Source organism: Ambystoma mexicanum, chromosome 5q (assembly GCF_040938575.1).
Source record: "Ambystoma mexicanum isolate Mex_15411 chromosome 5q, UKY_AmexF1_1, whole genome shotgun sequence".
In the NCBI taxonomy this organism is placed as follows: Eukaryota; Metazoa; Chordata; class Amphibia; order Caudata; family Ambystomatidae; genus Ambystoma; species Ambystoma mexicanum.
In genome coordinates, this window is record NC_090933.1 from 1,010,953,425 (window position 1) to 1,010,971,093 (window position 17,669).

Sequence of the window (17,669 nt, forward strand, 5' to 3'; positions counted from 1 at the left end):
TGCCCTTCATAACATGGGGCAGTGGATGCTGCCGAATCTGACTGTAAAGTTGTCACTCGTCTGAGCTCTCTTTACTTCCAGTTTCTCTCAGCCTCTGCAACCCATAACCAGGGGTCACATAGACAGTGCCAGGGTCTACAGGGGACCCCCATGTGACATTGATGGTATCTCTATGCAGACATGGTATGAAGGAGACGATTAGTGCCTCAAGAACAGAAGTGTAGAGTTTAAAGAGGAGGGGAACAGAGACAGAGCCTTGTGGAATACCAGCAGTTAGAGAAGTGAGTTGAGAGGTGTTGCTGTTCAAGGAGAGACACAGGGTGAAGGTTAGCCAGTAGGTGTGGGATAGCACCTTGCTTTTTAGGAGATTGATGACCATGGCCATTTTGAAAATAGAGGGAAAGCAAGAAGAGTTGAAGGACAGGTTGAAGAATTCCACAAGTTGAAAGGCCACTAGAGGGGAAATAGGCTTGACAGGATGAGGAGCAAGACGATTGGATGGGGCACAAGAGGGATTAGCCTTCATCAGTAGAGATAAGACTTCTTCAGTATTAGTGTGTCTAAATTAGAGGCAGAGGATGATGCTACAGTAGGAAGACCGCAGCATGTAGGAGGATAGTGAGTGAGGAAGGTCAGGAGAGACTCTTTAGTTTTCAATGTGTATTTTCTTTAAATGCTTATAGTACACAAAGTACTTTTACATTGTAGTTCAATGAAACCAAATTGTCAAACAACATAGAAATAAAAATAAGACTAAAAGGAAGCAATTTACAATACGCAACTGTGACCATTCTAACATTAATACAATAGTCGACAGGTCCCCTCAAATGAATACAGAGTTGAATGCCAAAGACTGCTCCTGCTCTCATAGTCACAGGACAATGGTGAAATTAGATTCTGCCAGGCTGACAACACTTGTCGATCATTACCTAACACAAAGCGTGCCTATAGAAGTGTCAACCTATAATGTATTGCAATTCTCAAGTTCCATCTGAGCATCCATAGTCACTTCCATGAGGCTGTCAAAAATAGCAACAATTTTTCAAGTGCCAGGGTCAATGTCATTTGGACGATTGTCATCAGGTGATGCCAGAAGTCAACAGAAATGATGACACTCAATGAGAAATGAAGGGTTCGAAGGAAGCAATCCTACTGTCCATCCACCTGGGCAGAAGAGAACCAGGTGCCTCAATGTCTCTGTTTCCACTCCACAGCATCTGCAGGGACGCAGCTCCGCTGGAATCCCCAATTTGGGCCCAATGATTTTTAAAGTTGGCTGGCAGTTAAGTCTAAACCTGAGATACAGATCTCTCAGTTTAGCCGATGGACATGTTTTAAGATACAGTCTGATTTCCCTCATAAGTAGATGAAGTGGTTCTGGTCCGCTATATCTTTTAATCGCCCTATATCTTGCAAGTCTTCAGAGTTATCCCACCTTTTAACCTTGGTTTTAAAAATTGCGTCCAATACGGGCTCCTGCAAACCCAATTGGTCACACCTTTTTTTAAAACTTGGTTAAGACAGGATTAACACCTTTTCCCATTATCGTATAAAGATAATAGTCGATGTGACTTCTCTGCTCTAGTCATCTTAAAAAAATAAAGTGAGGACACAAGATCCAGCTCCAGCCTAATCAGGGTGATAGGTACAGAAATGGGAAGGCCCAAAGCTCTCTTCGCAATCCTCCCTACCAGAGTGTTGTAGAACTTCCTACGCCTGCTGTGCGTGAGTTCACACCCATAAAGAACAATTGGTGTAATCTTAGTTTGATAAAATTCAATTGCGTGCAGCAATGAAAATTCGCACAGCCTATGTTTCACTGCCTTAGCTAATGACATGCATGCCACTACTTACTCTTTCATCCTGGCTTCTTTGACTCTTTGTTTCGCTTTATGGGAGCCTACATGGCCAAATATCACATACATTTGACTTTCAGAATGAGAATGTGAGTAATTTCCCAAGTATAGCCCGTTAGTTTTTTCCTCCTAGTACACAACATGACATATGATTTGGCCAGATTTACTGTAAAATGGTTCTCGGCCAGGTAGTTAATTAACCCTGTCAAAGATTGCTGCAGCCCTGCCAGAGTGTAATCCACCAAGACTACGTCATTGGCATATGCGATGCATCCCACTTGCAAGTCCAACCATACAGGGGAACCCCCCACCCCATGTATTGGCTTCCTCCCAAAGGTCTTCCATATAAAGTTTGAAAAGAGTGGGTGGACTCCCCTCGTGACCTGGATAATTCTGAACCAATCTCCCATTGTGTTAAGTCTCACTTTGGTAGAGTTGTTAGAATATAACATACAGATCATGGACTGAAGACCTGGCTCTATGCTCCAGCTAGCCAACTTCTGTCAGAGTCGAGGTAGGTCCACATCATCGAAGGCTGCTGAGAGGTCAATGGTCGCCACATACAGGTATTTGGGAGTGTGCCATTGATCTCAGAAAGGCATGCCTGAAGAGTCAGGCCACTCTGGAGCACGCTGAGTCCCCTCCTGAATCCTGCCTGCAGGAGATGAAAATGATGTGTTGATTCAAACCAAGTTCTTAACTCACTCAAAATCATTATTGCAAAAACCTTACATGTGGTGTCTATTAATGAAATATAGGGCGATAGTTTCTGTGAGAACCCAAATCTCCCTTTTTGAATATGGAGATCTGAATTGAGCGCACCAAGAGGTGGGGCACTTCCTTGTTGTAGCTATTTGCTGAAATAAATTGCTTAGAATGTCCGCACATAATGCTGCATTTTTTCTGAAAATGTATTTGTCCCATGAATTGTTTAGGATTCTGATTATCATTTCAATATCTTCCTTAACAAACTTGCTTTTCCAGGGTGTTGCTTGGGACAGATCCACCCCAGTTTGGTCAGATAGTTTATGGTCACCATTGAAATTATCCTGAAAAAAATGTACCCACTCTGCCTCTGAATTCCCCAGTGAGGGGATTGTAGTAGATGTTTATGAGAAGTGTCTTCGTACCTTTGATGAAATCCATTACCTTTGTCAACTGCAGGCCCTCGACCCTTACTTTGACAGGAAATAGGGCCCTGTATCAGACTTTTTTGGATGGGTGCTGAGAGAAATATACCCATCGATGGTTGGGGATTCTATTAGCAAAGGTTCTTGTAGGAAAATTAATTTGGCCCCTCTGAACATATTGTTAAAATCCACGTTCAGGAATGAATTATGGACTCTGGAATTCCAGGAGCCAATTATGTAGCCATTTGTATTAGAAGCCTGGGTACATTCTTATGGATAATGGGAGAGAGCTGGAGAGCCATTCCCAACATGAAGAGGCACTGTCTTGACCAACCTGCCTCCGTTGATCTGCTTCGAAAAAGCACTTGCCGGTTAAGTTCTCCCACACTCTGTATTGGCCCCCTTTCCCCCTGCCTTTGGGGTAATATGTTTATTTATGTATTTATATATGAGAAACAAGGCTCTTTTGATCACAAAGCATTGCACTTCTTACAATGAGTGAGTTTGAGGGACCTTCTGACCAGGTTGTGGAGATGAGTAAATTGAAATTCCTGGGACAATACATAAGTGGACATGCATAGATTAAGGACAACCAACATTGGACATAGGTGGAATGGCCAGCTGTGCTTGGGATTCACCATTATGGATGAAGTGCTAGAGTGAACGCAGAAGAAGTGAGGGACAGGGGAAGGTTAAAGGTGAGAAGAAATTGTGAGTTAGCAGGCAGATAAGAGCTAGGTTAAAAGAGAATCTCAGAGACGTGGATGTAGGCTTTTGGCTTGGTTTTGAACAAATCTGTGTGGACTGTTTCTCGGATGTCCGGGAGAAGAGGATTTCATGCAAGTAGAGTAAGAAGAGAGAAAGAGCGGTTAACAGAGGAAGCACAGGGAGGGCAAGGAGCCACAAGGGTAGTCGGGGGCAAGGGAGGAGATTACAGAGGCTTGTAGAGTTAGATAGAGAAGGATAGATACAGTAGTGCCTTACTGTGGATAGATATGTGAACCAGCAGAAGACATTTAAATCAGGCCCTATTTTGCATCATCAGCCATCCGGTCGGGTGATGGTACCATGAAGTAGGTGTGAAATGAAGAGGTCAAAGAGAGTCATGGTACCAAAGTTAATGATCTTGTTGAGAGGATGGAAAGCATAGTTGGGGTGACCAAAGAGGATGCTGGCACAGTAGTTATGTTTAGAGAAGATACAAGTGGTTAATAGATGATTAGCAGTGTTGAAAGGAAGGCCGTGTCTGATTTTTCAAATATTTAGGAGGTCAAGGAGAGCTGCTGCTCCAGTTTTGACAGAGGTTTCTAGCTTATGAAGAGTAGGGGAGAATCTCAGGTGGGAACTGGGTAGGAAGAGGAAGAGAGAGAGGTTTTGTCAGGTGAGAACAGCATCTTTGTTTTGGTACAGTTTAACATCAGAGAGTGCAAAGCCATCCAACATATAATGAGAGACAGCTGGAAACATTGATAGAGAGGTCAGAAGAGTGATGCATGATTCAGGATTCTGAGACTTAGGGGTGAAAGTAATTAGTGGGAAGTGAGAGGAAAATGAGACATATAGCAGGGATTGGAAGCTAGAGAAGGCAGTGTTGGTGGAAGAGGCATCGGCTGTGAAGGATGACAGTTAGAACTGTAGGTCAGGGAGAAAGGGGGAATGGTGTAATATTTACATTTCCTTTGAGAAAAAGGTGAAGCAAGTGGTGAGGAAAGGTCAAAGGGTGGAAAGGAGATGGTGGTGGAAACAATTGAGTGATCACATATGGATGGTGTGACGGAAGTACTATTGGCTGAGAGAGAGGTGGATATAAATAAGAGGTCCAAAGAGTTACCATGTGCCTGTGTAGGTAGGTCATGGATAGAGTAGACAGCATGGCCACTAGAAAAAGACTGAAGTTCAGATTTCTTAGAAGTGGTTGGAGAAGAAAGGTTAAAGTTACCTACGAGAATGAGGTGATGTTCAGTGGTAAGAGAATCAAGGATTTCCCCAATATTATCAAAGAAAGGTCAAGGGGGACCAGGAGGGAGATAGCTGGAGAGTATGTGCACTGAGTGAGGCAGAAACATAGTAGAGATGGAGAAGTCAAAAGAGATAGGAGAGGGTGTGGCATTAGAGATTTGTGAGGCATTGAGGTGGGAAGAGAGTAGATGATCTATCTGCCTGTCAGCCGAGGAGAGTGAATGAAGGATAGTTTTGAATGGCAGTGTCAGATGGAGAAATTCATGTTTTAGTGATAGCAAGAAGGTCTAAGGGGGGGGGGAGCTGGAGTGAAAATAGTCAGATATAAATGAAGCTTTGCTATGTACAGTTGATGAGCTAAGGTAGAGAAGTTGTGTCTCAGAGTAAGAGAGGCAAGGTGGATAGGTGTTAGAGGGGGTATGGTTAGCTTGTCAAATTTGTTTTTTGGAAGGAGGTGGAATAGAGATGGAGATGGGGTAGGGTTTTTTAATAAGGATAGGAACGGAGGAAGTATTAGCATTATTGGAGAAAGCCTAAGAAAGGTGAGTAGGAGCAGTAGGAGGAGCAGGAGCAAATGCATTATGAGTGGGTAAAAGAGTGTGGAGAAACAGTACCATATTAGGAAGCTTGGGGTACTCACTGGTGCAACAGGAAGAATGGCAAAAGCAAAGGTTTACAGCAAAGTATTACGCCAAATCATTAGCTGTGAGAGGGGAGTTGATAGTCATACATTAAGGAGATGGGAGGAGTGACTTTAGGGTGCCCTGTAGTTGGCTGGGATGGTTAGAGTGAGAGTCAAGTAAAATTCTGTTTTTGCTCAATCACGAGAGGACTTGATAGAGTTTAGGTCAGTGAGGTAGAGTTGATGGTTCTCATGCGAGTGGGTACTTCTCCATTAGTGCAGCAGCTAACACATGCCTGTGCGCATGAAAGGGGTAATCCATGAGGGAGAATTCTGAGAATTATGGCTGAAAGATAGCAGTTGGAAGTGAGAGGAGAAGGGGTCATATAATAGGGAATAGAAGTTGGAGAAGTTTAGTGGAAGAGACATATATTGTGAAGGAGGAGAGTGAGAACTGCATGTCAAAGAGACAAAGAGGAATGCAGAAGGTTTATATTTCCTAGATGTATTTGGCATTTTCCCTGAGCTAATCACGAGTGTGTGTGGGTGCAGACGATTTATCAAAGACAATGATCTGCTAGATGACTAACCATGACTTGTAAAGCCCCACACACTTCAACAACATGTATTCATTAATAGATGTGCATTCTTTTGAATCGTAAAGGGATCATTATATGAGATACAGTTGACAATGTTAATTCTTTTCTCCAACTACCAAATGTACTGTACGTCTATTTAAAACACATATTTACTGCACTCACAATACAGTTTGGTTTCTGTATGCAATTTCAAAAGCACACACACTTTCAATGAATACTTAGTTAAAAACAACGAGTACGTGAGGGCATATTTATTTTGAGAATTGACAATGCATTTGGTAAATATGTTACTGTTATGGAAGTAAACACTATTCAATGTGAATATCGATATCCACATATTCAAAATGAGGTACACATACGGAAGTGAAAACAATGCTAACATGCAAGTTATTTAAACTCATAAGGACATGGTTACACTTCTGAGTTGATGGAATGTGACATTACCTATTGTGTTATGCATAGTTGTGCTTTTAATGATATAGTTTTCAATTTTCACAATACACGTTATAATTCAAGCACCTCATATTTAGTTTATTAGTGTTTTGTCTTTATTAAATTCACCCCTATACCCCCATGGCTTGGGCTATTAGGGCATTGATGGCCAAGCACGCACCACATTGTCAATATTGCCATATAGAAGCATAACTATCACATGTCTGGTCTTATTCCCTGATATTGTTGTGCCATCATTACAGATTGACTTCTCAGTTTAACAATGTCTATATAGTGTGTCCTCTATGCAAGGTGTATTTTCTAAAAAAACATCTGGAGTTAAAATATGTAGCTGCCCAACTCCGGTGCAAAGTTGCTTATGAAAACATGTAACAGTAATGCAATACAATAATGCACTTTCTTCATCATGTGAACCATTTACCACTACATGTTACCATTTTTCATTCTCTCAGTTTGTAAGATAATTTTCTAAAATGTACCATTTGTGTAAAACATTTCTCTAAATTTGAAATGTATATTTTTTTTAATGTATTGACGCAATGAAACATTTGGAAGAATTATGCAGCCATTTAAATTTATCAGAACTGGTTTTGAATAGCAGTGGAAGGATATCCCATCAAACTATCCCAGATCTCAGTATTTGAAGTTAATTATTGCACTTTGATATGATATTATATGGCATTTATAACATGCCTGTACACAAGAGCTCCTGTGGATAGGTCTGATAAACCATTGACTTTCATGTTTTTATAGAAGAAGACAAAGACCATGATACTGCAGGGGGGATTGGCTTGAGTGCTTTTGGAAGTTCAGTCGTGGTTCTGGTGGCCCTGGTCTAGAGTGGGCCAATCATTCCAAGAAGCAGTTTACTCATCTCTGATTTGTATTAGCTGCAGATTTTCTGAAGTTTTTCTGAAGTCTCTGGAGGATTGATTGATTGATTGATATTTTATTTCTATCGTGCCCGTACACAAATGTTTCAGAGCGCGACAAGGCAAGGGAGAGGAACAGGGGAGAACAGGGGAGAACAAAACAGAGATCTTACTAGGCCCAGTGACATTGAGAACGCGCAAGTGCATGGGAGAGGGGGGAGTGGAAAAGTGCATGGAAGGGGGGAGAGGTGGAAAGTGTGAAGCAGAGGAGAAACAGATAAATAACAATAAATAAATAATAAAGGCAACAAACAGTGGCAATGCAGCCAGCAATTTGCAAGTGCTAGGTTTAAGGCAGCAGACAGGGTAGGTCTGATAAGTGCAGGAAGAAAAAGGGGGCGCTGTATGGGTACAGATAGAGACCCCGGTGCAAGGGGTGGCCCGGAGGCAGTGCGGGAGGGTGGCTGGATGAGCAGGTACCTGGGCCCAAACGACAGAGAGTGGCTAGGTGCAGGGTGCCAAGAGAGAACAGATCAGCAGGGGAGATGGGGAGCGAAGGCAGAAGGAATGAGGAAGGTCTTGAGGTGCTTCCGGAACCGGAGATGGTTCTCCTCAGGTTTTAGAGTGGCAGGGAGGCTGTTCCAGAGGGAGGCCCCAGCCGAAGACAGAGATCTACCCCCAGCTTGTTTCTTAGAAAAACGACTGACCCTGAGTGAGTTGGAAGTAGAGGAGTGAAGAGCTCGAGAGGGGAGGTATTTGTGGAGGGATAGCTGAAGGTATTTTGGACCCAGGCCCCAGAAAGCCTTGCGGACAATGCAGAGGGTTTTGAATTTAGCCAGTGGAGAGATTTCAGAGCTGGGGAGATACGATCCCAGGGCTTGAGGACAAGGACTCACAGTCCTGTTCTGGATTAGTTGCAGAGGGCGGAGAGTAGAGGCAGGTAGATTTAGATAGAGGCTGTTACAATAGTCCAAGCTAGAGAGAACCAGAGTTTGAGAAACCATGACCTTCTGGGGGAAGGAGAGGAAAGGCAGAGTACCTCTGGATCAACAATTAGTTCCACATTGTGTGTCCTATCACAACGAATTGGGTGCCATCTTGTCAGTGTAGTTTGAATAGAGGTGCATTAAGAAGATAAGTGACAGGAGATTTGAGTTAACTTAAAGGTTTGTACAAATTGAATTCAATGACGATAAAGGTGGTGCCATCATTCCAGCTAGGTCTCTGTACGCGGCAAAGGAATTTGTGTGTCTCTCTCTTTTCGTAGATTTAAGCTCCTTAGGCCATAGTCCGCACTGTCCCTTCTTTTTAATCATAATTCTATTTTCAATGTGCACAGATGTTTCTAAATAAAATGTGATGCACTTAAGAAATAAAGAGGCTGGGAATCAACTTCAAGTTGCATGGTTGTACAGGATGACCCTTAACCGCTAGCTTTTAAAGGACCAGGCAATCACCCCCTGCTTAACTGAATAAACAGGGCATGGTGGTTTCCTTGTTAGAACGTTGATAGTAGTGCACAGTCCTATGAACGTTATAAAAAGCATGAAAAGCAGCCCGGTATGCTTAAACGAGAGGTTCACTCCAAATATGTATTATTTTAAAGTATTGCTAAGCAAAAGAAATGAATACAACTCTCATTTTCTTCAATGTCAAATGAGCAAATAGATTATTAATGTGCTATAAAATTCTGGTTTTCAAAAGTATGCAGGCATCCATTTTGTATAATGTGTAGTGTTGAACATTATGTGGCGAGACTAGGAGACTGATCTAGTGTAGGGTATCCTTCGGTGAAGTCATTGAACAGATATTTCTGGTTTCGTTCGGGCACTGAAAAACTTTTTTTTTTTTATTACTCATCATGTCATAAAGAAGGTAATAGTCAACTCAAAAAAAGAGGGGCCATTCTTCCCCCTGACACTGATGCTGGTGGTGCCTTCATTCAAGGTTCACAGAAGAGCACTGGAGATGATGGGGCCCAGATTAGCCTCTGATCTTGAAAGAGTGATGGTTGAAGGAAGGTGCACACAACATACATTATCCATTCGATTTTCTTTCATTAATTGAAAATGACTAAAACGGAATATGATTGGGGAAAATGGCTACACATGAATATCATTGGTTCCCAAATGACTACCCATCCAAACAGGCCAAGTGAAGGGCAAGAGAGTATGCCATCATTTTTATACTAAGCAGGGTTTACTTACCCTGGCACTCGGGTCGCTCGTTCCTCCAGCTCCAAGTCCCGTTTGGAAGGCATTCAATAGACGCTGGTCCTAATCTGAAGTAGCCCGGATCGCAGCTGAAAACCACTTTTGTTTTGTACTCATAGTGCGAGCCGTTCACTATGCGCCATCGTCCATGTTCCAGGATAAATGAGTTTATGCTGGCACAAGTTACAACTTGAAAAAAAGACGAATAGATGCATGGTCAGCAAGAGGTACTGTAGAAAAGGAGAAGCGTTTACACTATGAAACTACTGACATTTTTGCACTTTGAATACTATCGTTTTGGATTAAATGTCTTTCTTTCTTTTTTTATTTTTATTGTTTTTAATTACATTGACCTAAGTGCAACTTCAAACAGCTGAACACGACTTTAAAGTGACTTTCTGAATAAGAAGAGGATCAGCATATACCTTTTATTATTTGGGCAAGTTGAAATAGATGAAAACACCTTTACAACAGCCTTCTTAATAAGCAAGAAATCAGCATGGATGGTGTGGATGGAACAGATGGTGTGGATGGAACGGATGGTGTGGATTGATCAGATGGTGTGGATCGATCGGATGGTGTGGATGAAACGGATGATGTGGATGGAACGGATGGAGTGGAAGAAACGGATGGAGTGGATGAAACGACGGAGTGGACAAAACGGACAAAGTGGATGCAACGGACGGAGTGGATGAAACAGACGGAGTGGATGAAACGAATAGAGTGGATGAAAAAGATGGAGTGGATGAAAACGATGGAGTGGATGAAACGGATGGAGTGGATGGGACAGATGGTCTGGATGGTACAGACGGAATGCATGGACCACATCGAGTGGATGGAATGGATGGTGCGGATGGAACGAATGGTGCAGATGGAACGGATGGTGCGGATGGAACGAATGGTGCAGATGGAAACGATGATGCCGATGGAACGGATGGAGTGGATGGAACGGATAGCGCGGATCGAACGGATTGGATGGATGGAACTGATGGAATGAGTGGAACACATGGAGCTAACCGAATGAATAAGAAAGATGAAACAGATGAAATTGGTCTACAGAACGAATAGAGTATGGTATGTGGTCGATGTGCGGAGTGGATGAAATGATCAAAGGACTAATAGATTAAATGGATAACACACACAAAATGGATGAACAGATGAAGGGGAATGAATGGACAAAGTAAATAAAACAAATAGAATAATTGGTACTGATGGAGTGCTCGATCTCAAGCGCCTAACTGATAACCACCAAATTACACTACCACGCTTACTCTCTCCTATACACCAACACTCAACTAGAACACAGCGATACTATGACACATTCGGTATAGCTGTTCTCATACTAACACCCATCACAGACTGCTCATCACCCTAATGTAAACACAGCAAGCTAGCATATACCGCTAGCTTAAGCGTCTCCTCAGGCCTAACGCAGCCACAAATCAGTCTGGGCATCACCCCTCCAGAATGAAATGACCTCCCAACCACCACACCTACCACTAGGAAGCAGCTATCATGCAACTGCCACACCAGTTGCACACATATCTGGTGCACACACGCACTTTATGACTTTTCTCTCTCTTCTGACTTGAACTACGGTTCCCGAGGGCGTTCATCCTACCAGCGCTTTAAGATCATACCAATGATACATAAGGCGCTATATAAATGCCAAATAACATAACATAACATATGCACCACATGTTGCCAATTGAGGTGTAGAGTTATAATGCTAATAATTGCTGAGGAAGAGATACAACATGGTGAGTAGCCATTAACTCTTGCAATAGTTACACAGGTGATTCATTAATTGAAATTTAGATATGTCAAAGAGAAGCTTATGGCCAGGTTAAACTGCAAATTAGTATTTAAAAATGACATCTATACTTCATTCAATGTTTTGAGATGTCTGTCCTCTTTATGCTTTCAGGCTATCCAGATAAAACACGCATGAATATGCTAAATATAAATGGCACTCATTTAAATAGTTTATGACTATCTGGAAACCCTTGTGTGGTGGGGTTCTGGAGGACTGCTCTTGGAGACCCATCTCGTAAGGTAACGTAGAACGAAAGCATTGCAGAAATGAAATACAATGTAAGGCCTGTTTCTGAATGGGGATTTCTCATGAAAATTGTTTCCCCGGAAAGGCTCGAGACTCAAGGTAGCTTGAGACGCAAAACAACAAAGTCATAACTTACATTCTTGGTTTCAAATGAGTTTGATAATTTATTGAATATCTTTATTCTAACCATCTGTAATAAAGTCACATCTCTCCTGCTATAACTTTTATCTAGACAAATGGCTAGCTACAAAACCAATACTAATTTAGATCTCAGCTGCTTTCATCAATCTGGAACCAAATTTCGGCAACATTCTGAATATAATCGTAATGGCATTTCAATGTGTTCCTTACCTACACAACGAGGTGTTTTATTATGATTGCTCCAGGTGCCATCTGGTTGGCATACTGCAGTGGTGAGCTCCTTGGAGGATAGTCTATACCCGTCATTGCAAAAATAGGTAACACTCGTTCCCACTAAGTAATCTGTTGTTAATATCCCACCGTACAAGGGCGCTTTTGGGATCCCACAGGATATTGCTAGAATATAAAACAGACAAAAGTAAATGAAAGCTGTGCATTGTGCATTCTCAGAAGCAATACAGCATGCAGCAACTGTCCCATGCTTAACTAGATAAAATGAAAACTACCCATCACTAAATAAAGCATTGCAGTACTATTAGTCAGTCATATCCAAAATTCATTATAAGGAAACCCCATTTCAAAGTGCCTTTGCTTATCAATTAGATCATATTTACAGCGGTTAATGGTAACATGTTCATCTTCATATAGAAGTCTCTGAAAAATAGCGGTTTAGGGCCTAATTCATGGAACATTCAGAGCACAGCAAAAAGACTTTGCACTGCCAATAAACACGTTCCACCAGCCCTAATTCAAAGAACGGTGCAAAGTGTATTTTTGCAGATAAAAGTAATTTTGCACTGCAAAAGTACTCTTTGCACCGTGCTAAATGGGCCAAATTCATAAAAAAACACTACTGGCCTAAATCATGGTGTAAAGTGACATTGCACTGCCAACGCACAGGTTGACGTGTTCCCAGCGGATTCACACCCGGGGGATGGGGAAAAAAACAACATACCTGAATCCCCGGCAGGTGAGGATGACAGCCTCCAGCCGTGTGGAGGCTCGGAGTGGGGATGGCCCTGTTTCGAGCCTCCTCATTGGCTGAGGGCCTGCCACACCCCCTCACCAGGGATGAACATTAGAGGTATTCTGTGTGGGGTATGGACCGGGCGAGACCCAATCAGATTTCATCTAACAGGCTAATTGTCTCTCGTCGGGTACTAATCTGAATGTCAGCCTAGTTGTTTTTTTCAGCCAATACTACATGGGCAAATATTTTTGACAGATGGTCAAGTATCGCCAAGATCTGATAGGTTTTAGGATTAGAACAAGTGCCCTTCTTGTATACAGGTCAATGATACTACTCGGCCATGAATCATGGACGGGCCCACTTAGGCCGATGATCATGAAAAGAATATGCAACAGGCTACCTCAAAGTGGGTCTATTCTTCCCAGACCCGGTGCCCTGGAGGTTTTAAGTGATCTAATAATATTCAAAATTTGCTCAGGGCATTCTGAACAGATCCATCTAACTGAGGCATCAAGATCAGGGAAGATGGCAATGCTCTGTCTAGCAATTTTAGATCTAATATGCTTCTCCTCTAATGTTTTGGCATTTACTATTCTTCAGAGTCCATGACTATTGTTCTGTACACCTGTTGGTACAAGTGTGTGCCATTGCTGTTTTATGTTGGTTCTGTGATACTCTGTAAACCAAGATCTGTACGAGGCCTTCGAGAGATTTATGGCTTTACAGCAGTCAGAATCGTTATAGATATGATTACAAGCCCTCTGGATTTCGCGCTTCAGTATGGGTTTGGAATTTCTAATTTTCCAGACAAATCTATATTATGTTGTCTTTTTGCATGAGAACTAACTCGGGTAGGGTTTTCAGATAAAGTGCAAAGAATTAATTTGTTGATATGAAAAATGCTCATGTTTTAACCCTCAGCTAGTGACTCATAGGCACAAGGCCAGAGTAAACACATGCACTATCAACGTTAGTCAGATATAAATTGCCATAAGTAACCTCTACACTTGCATTGTTGGTAAGAGGACCACCACACCGAAGATAGTGTGCCAGCCATGATTAAAGCTAGGTTGTAATTCATTTTTGCAAGATTGGTATTATTCCAACTTTGTCTATTACACCTATGATTAACAATTAAATGGGCAACAATCATTGGCCAAATTAGGAACCTCTCAACTGAGAGGAGAGATCCTCCAAAATGAGAAGAGAGATTAGCAGAAATGTGTTCTTCTGATCATAAGCAATGCCAAATAGGTCAGATTCAGCAAATAATTGCTTGTTACAGCACGTGTCCAGGTTAGCACACTAACATTATTTGCTATGGACAAGATTCATGGACGGTCAGCAGAAAAAAAGAAAGTCAAGTCCAGCTTGGATCATTAGAGGCAGCATCTACCATACAGAATGATTTAAAATGGACCTTTCTACTCTACTCGTCACCGAGTGTAAGTTTAAACAAAGTGGCCACAATGTTTATCTGGGATCGAACAGTAGGAGAAAGACAGACAGAATTGTCTGCTTGAGTACCTCTTCTAACAATATTATGTAGACCATGTCCTACAATTGATGATACTTTTTCTAAGGAGCAAATGTAGCCAAACTTGGCAAAGGCTGCTTCAAAACTGTATACAGACTCTAAAAGTGAGTCTTTAGAAAAATATACCCCGGATGTAACAAGTATTGTGTCGTTCAATAGTTTCACCATCTCAATGTCCTGTGAAATAATCATTCTCAAGGGTAACACTTGATGAAAGAGATACAGAATAAGACCACAATTCAGATACTACTCTCGAATCCTGTCAAAGATGTTAAACATCTGCATTGCCTATGGGAGGAAGAAGCAGCCGAAGACCCTGTATGGCCCTTATGTAAGGTGGCCAAGCGGCCTATAGAACCCTTGTGAGACGAAACGAGATCCCATGCCGCATCTGCCCGATCAGTGGCATTCGTGTTTGTTGGGGCTTCATGACTGCCATCAACACTTTCCAGGCCAAAGTAGAAGAAAGTGTTACTCCAGGCATAAGATTGGAATAGACTAAATTAGAATAAGAAGCAAAGACACAATAGTTGTAATTATCAATGCCAGGGTTGACAGATGTTTCCTTCTTTTATAATCGAACATCAATATAATATTTACTCAATAAATCACTTACTCTCTCACTCTGATATAATAAAATACACTCTTTCACATATGGACTCACTCACTATTTCATACTAACTCACACTGACCCTTTCACCGATGGACACACTCACTCAATCACTCCCTAACTCAATCTTCATAGAACACACATGCCTCAATATGAGGTTGGAGGTAGCCTTGCTGGTTTTACTGGCAAGGCTACCTCCAAACTCGCATCCGGGTCCAGCCGTACCCGGTAATTGCCCTTCCGCAGGGGTCAGGCCTGGTACATCTCCATTCCCACTTGAGCCCCATAGGGCTCAATGGGAATGGGGAGGGTGGTAGCACCAGTGCCGTTAATAACGGTACCGGTGCTACCATCATGTTCTGCTCACGGGTACCGGTACGGTCATCAGGTCAGACATGGTGGCAGCAAGGGCACCCGTGAGCAGAAATCCTAGTATGGCGGTACGGTAGCAACGGTGTCGGTAGCGATACCGGCGCCGTTGTTGCCTTACCGCCATACTTGTAATGAGGCCCATTGACCCAAACAAAATAAATAAATAAATAATGTGTACAAAATAAAGCAGAAGGAAAAACACTGAAAACTAATATTAAACAACATACATCTAATTAATAGAGTTGGTTTCATCAATGGCCTGTTTTGATCCTTACTTACCTCCCTTATGTTGTCAATGCCACAGTCGCTGATTTTCCATAATCAGTTCATAAGAAAGGAGAGCACATGGTCCATATCACAGAAGCTAAAAAACGCTGTACATAATAAAAGGAGCTTAGAAAACAAGGTGAAATATATGGCTGACATGGTTGCACCGCACTTTCAGTGGATTGTTCTAATTTCAACCACATTCACTGTCCGCCATGATAAATTAATGAAAAAATAAACACTTCCTTGACAGGAGCCTTGAGACCAGCGTTCCTGCAGCAACTGTGATGGTGGCATGCCCTTAGTTGCTGCACTTCAAATTATGCACCTCACTGCTCACATTCAGTAACGTCAGCACTAGTAACGTCACCACCACTTCCTGTGAAAAAGACGCACCTCCCGGCTCCTCAGCCTCCAGTGATGACTGTGCGCACTTCAGCCCAATTCGCTCTGCGCCTGTCTGCCTGCCAATAACATTCAGGTGTTCCCAAACAATTTCCTGTGTGGTCTCTCATCAAAATATTAGATGTTCATGCTTTCACTTTTTGCTTCACTGGGTCGACAGTACAGTTCCCTGTGTCACAATAACATTCAGGTGTTCATGGCTGAATTTCTTGTGTGGTCTCTCAGATAAAAAAAAAATAATAATTAAAATACAAGTATATGTTGTTGTTTATACCTTTCACTTCACTCGGTTAATGTGCAGATCCCTGCACATGACATCCAGATGTTTTATCTGAATGTCCTGTGTGGGCATATGGGCTGGAAGACTCTGAAAAAGGGATGCGTGAAAAAACGTTCATCCATTCATTAACAATTTCTCAGGACAGGTCTTTTAAAGAAGGGATGATCCTTAATTGTTCAAGGCGCTTCTTTGGTTCACTGTATGCATCTGAAAAAAAAAATTCTACGAGTGGCCAATGTACTAACAACCTCACTCCTGTTCTCTTCCTACACACACTCCTTGTACTATATATGCCCATGGGCTGACCAAACTACACACAAACACACACCCAGCACAACTAACACTCACATAAAACAACAATCCCATGCACTGGACATTACTCCTATGGACACAACAAGCCAGTGCGCACAACACCAACAAATACACATAAAACACACAAACACACACCCAGCACAACAGATATGCGTACACAATAAACAACCCGGGCATTGAGCCTCACCCTTACGGATCCAACAAGCTAGTGCATGCAATGAATCTGCCTGCAACCCAACACACACAGACGCCAGTTTCACCTGGTTCTGTACCTATCATATCCCTCTACCCTCACTCACCATCCCGTCCTCTTTCCTGCAGAGCCACTTGAGCACCTAGGGGCTGCTCCTAGGTGGTAGTAGTGCGCAGGGAAAGTCAACATAACATAACAAGTAACGTACCTGACTGCAATCTATTATGTAACTGGATCCATGCATACATTGCTCAGCGAAACCATGGGTTTCTTTCTCAACCTCAGAAAACAAGTTGCCTGTGTTTATCAAATAAGTCTCAAGATAGAATCTAAACCTCTCAGAAAAACGTAATCAGAAAATGCGTAACTTTGAAATGCGTAATAATAACACCATTTGCATAGTGTGTAAAGATAGGAGGAATTCTGCATTAAAAATGAATGTATTGCTAATTATTTTTATTATTATTATTTGTTTTTATTCTTTTAATTGTGTATTTTAATAGATCCAAAAGCGGTGTCTGTAAGTAGATGGGAATAACGCTGTGAGTTCCATGACAATATGTAACATTTGCTATTTCTATATCATTCCATGGCCGTTCCCTTCCTGGCCAACAACTCGATTATCTGTCCCTGGAGTCCATGGAGGGGAACTCCCTCCTTGTCGCAGCCACGGCCCCTCGGCTCTTGATGCCCCCAGAAACTGAAGTATTGGGATTATGTACATACTTTGTTTCCCAAATGGCTAAGCAATAGAAGCCTCACCAGGAAATTCAAATCCTGTTCCTTTACCTGGAAGGCCATTGTTTTCAATGGGGT

At 42.2% G+C, this 17,669-nt stretch overlaps 1 protein-coding gene across 5 annotated transcripts in view; it reads right to left on the reverse strand.

Moving 5' to 3' along the window:
* CSMD3 (CUB and Sushi multiple domains 3) overlaps positions 1–17,669 on the reverse strand; it is a 3,270,409-nt gene that overhangs the window by 478,777 nt on the left and 2,773,963 nt on the right. For all 5 annotated transcript variants that reach the window (XM_069621531.1, XM_069621530.1, XM_069621528.1 and 2 more), the window contains 2 exons: positions 12,118–12,303; positions 9,699–9,893 (listed from right to left, as the gene is read on the reverse strand). In XM_069621531.1, the coding sequence (XP_069477632.1) occupies positions 9,699–9,893; positions 12,118–12,303 (381 nt within the window). The remainder of the gene's footprint in view (positions 1–9,698; positions 9,894–12,117; positions 12,304–17,669) is intronic.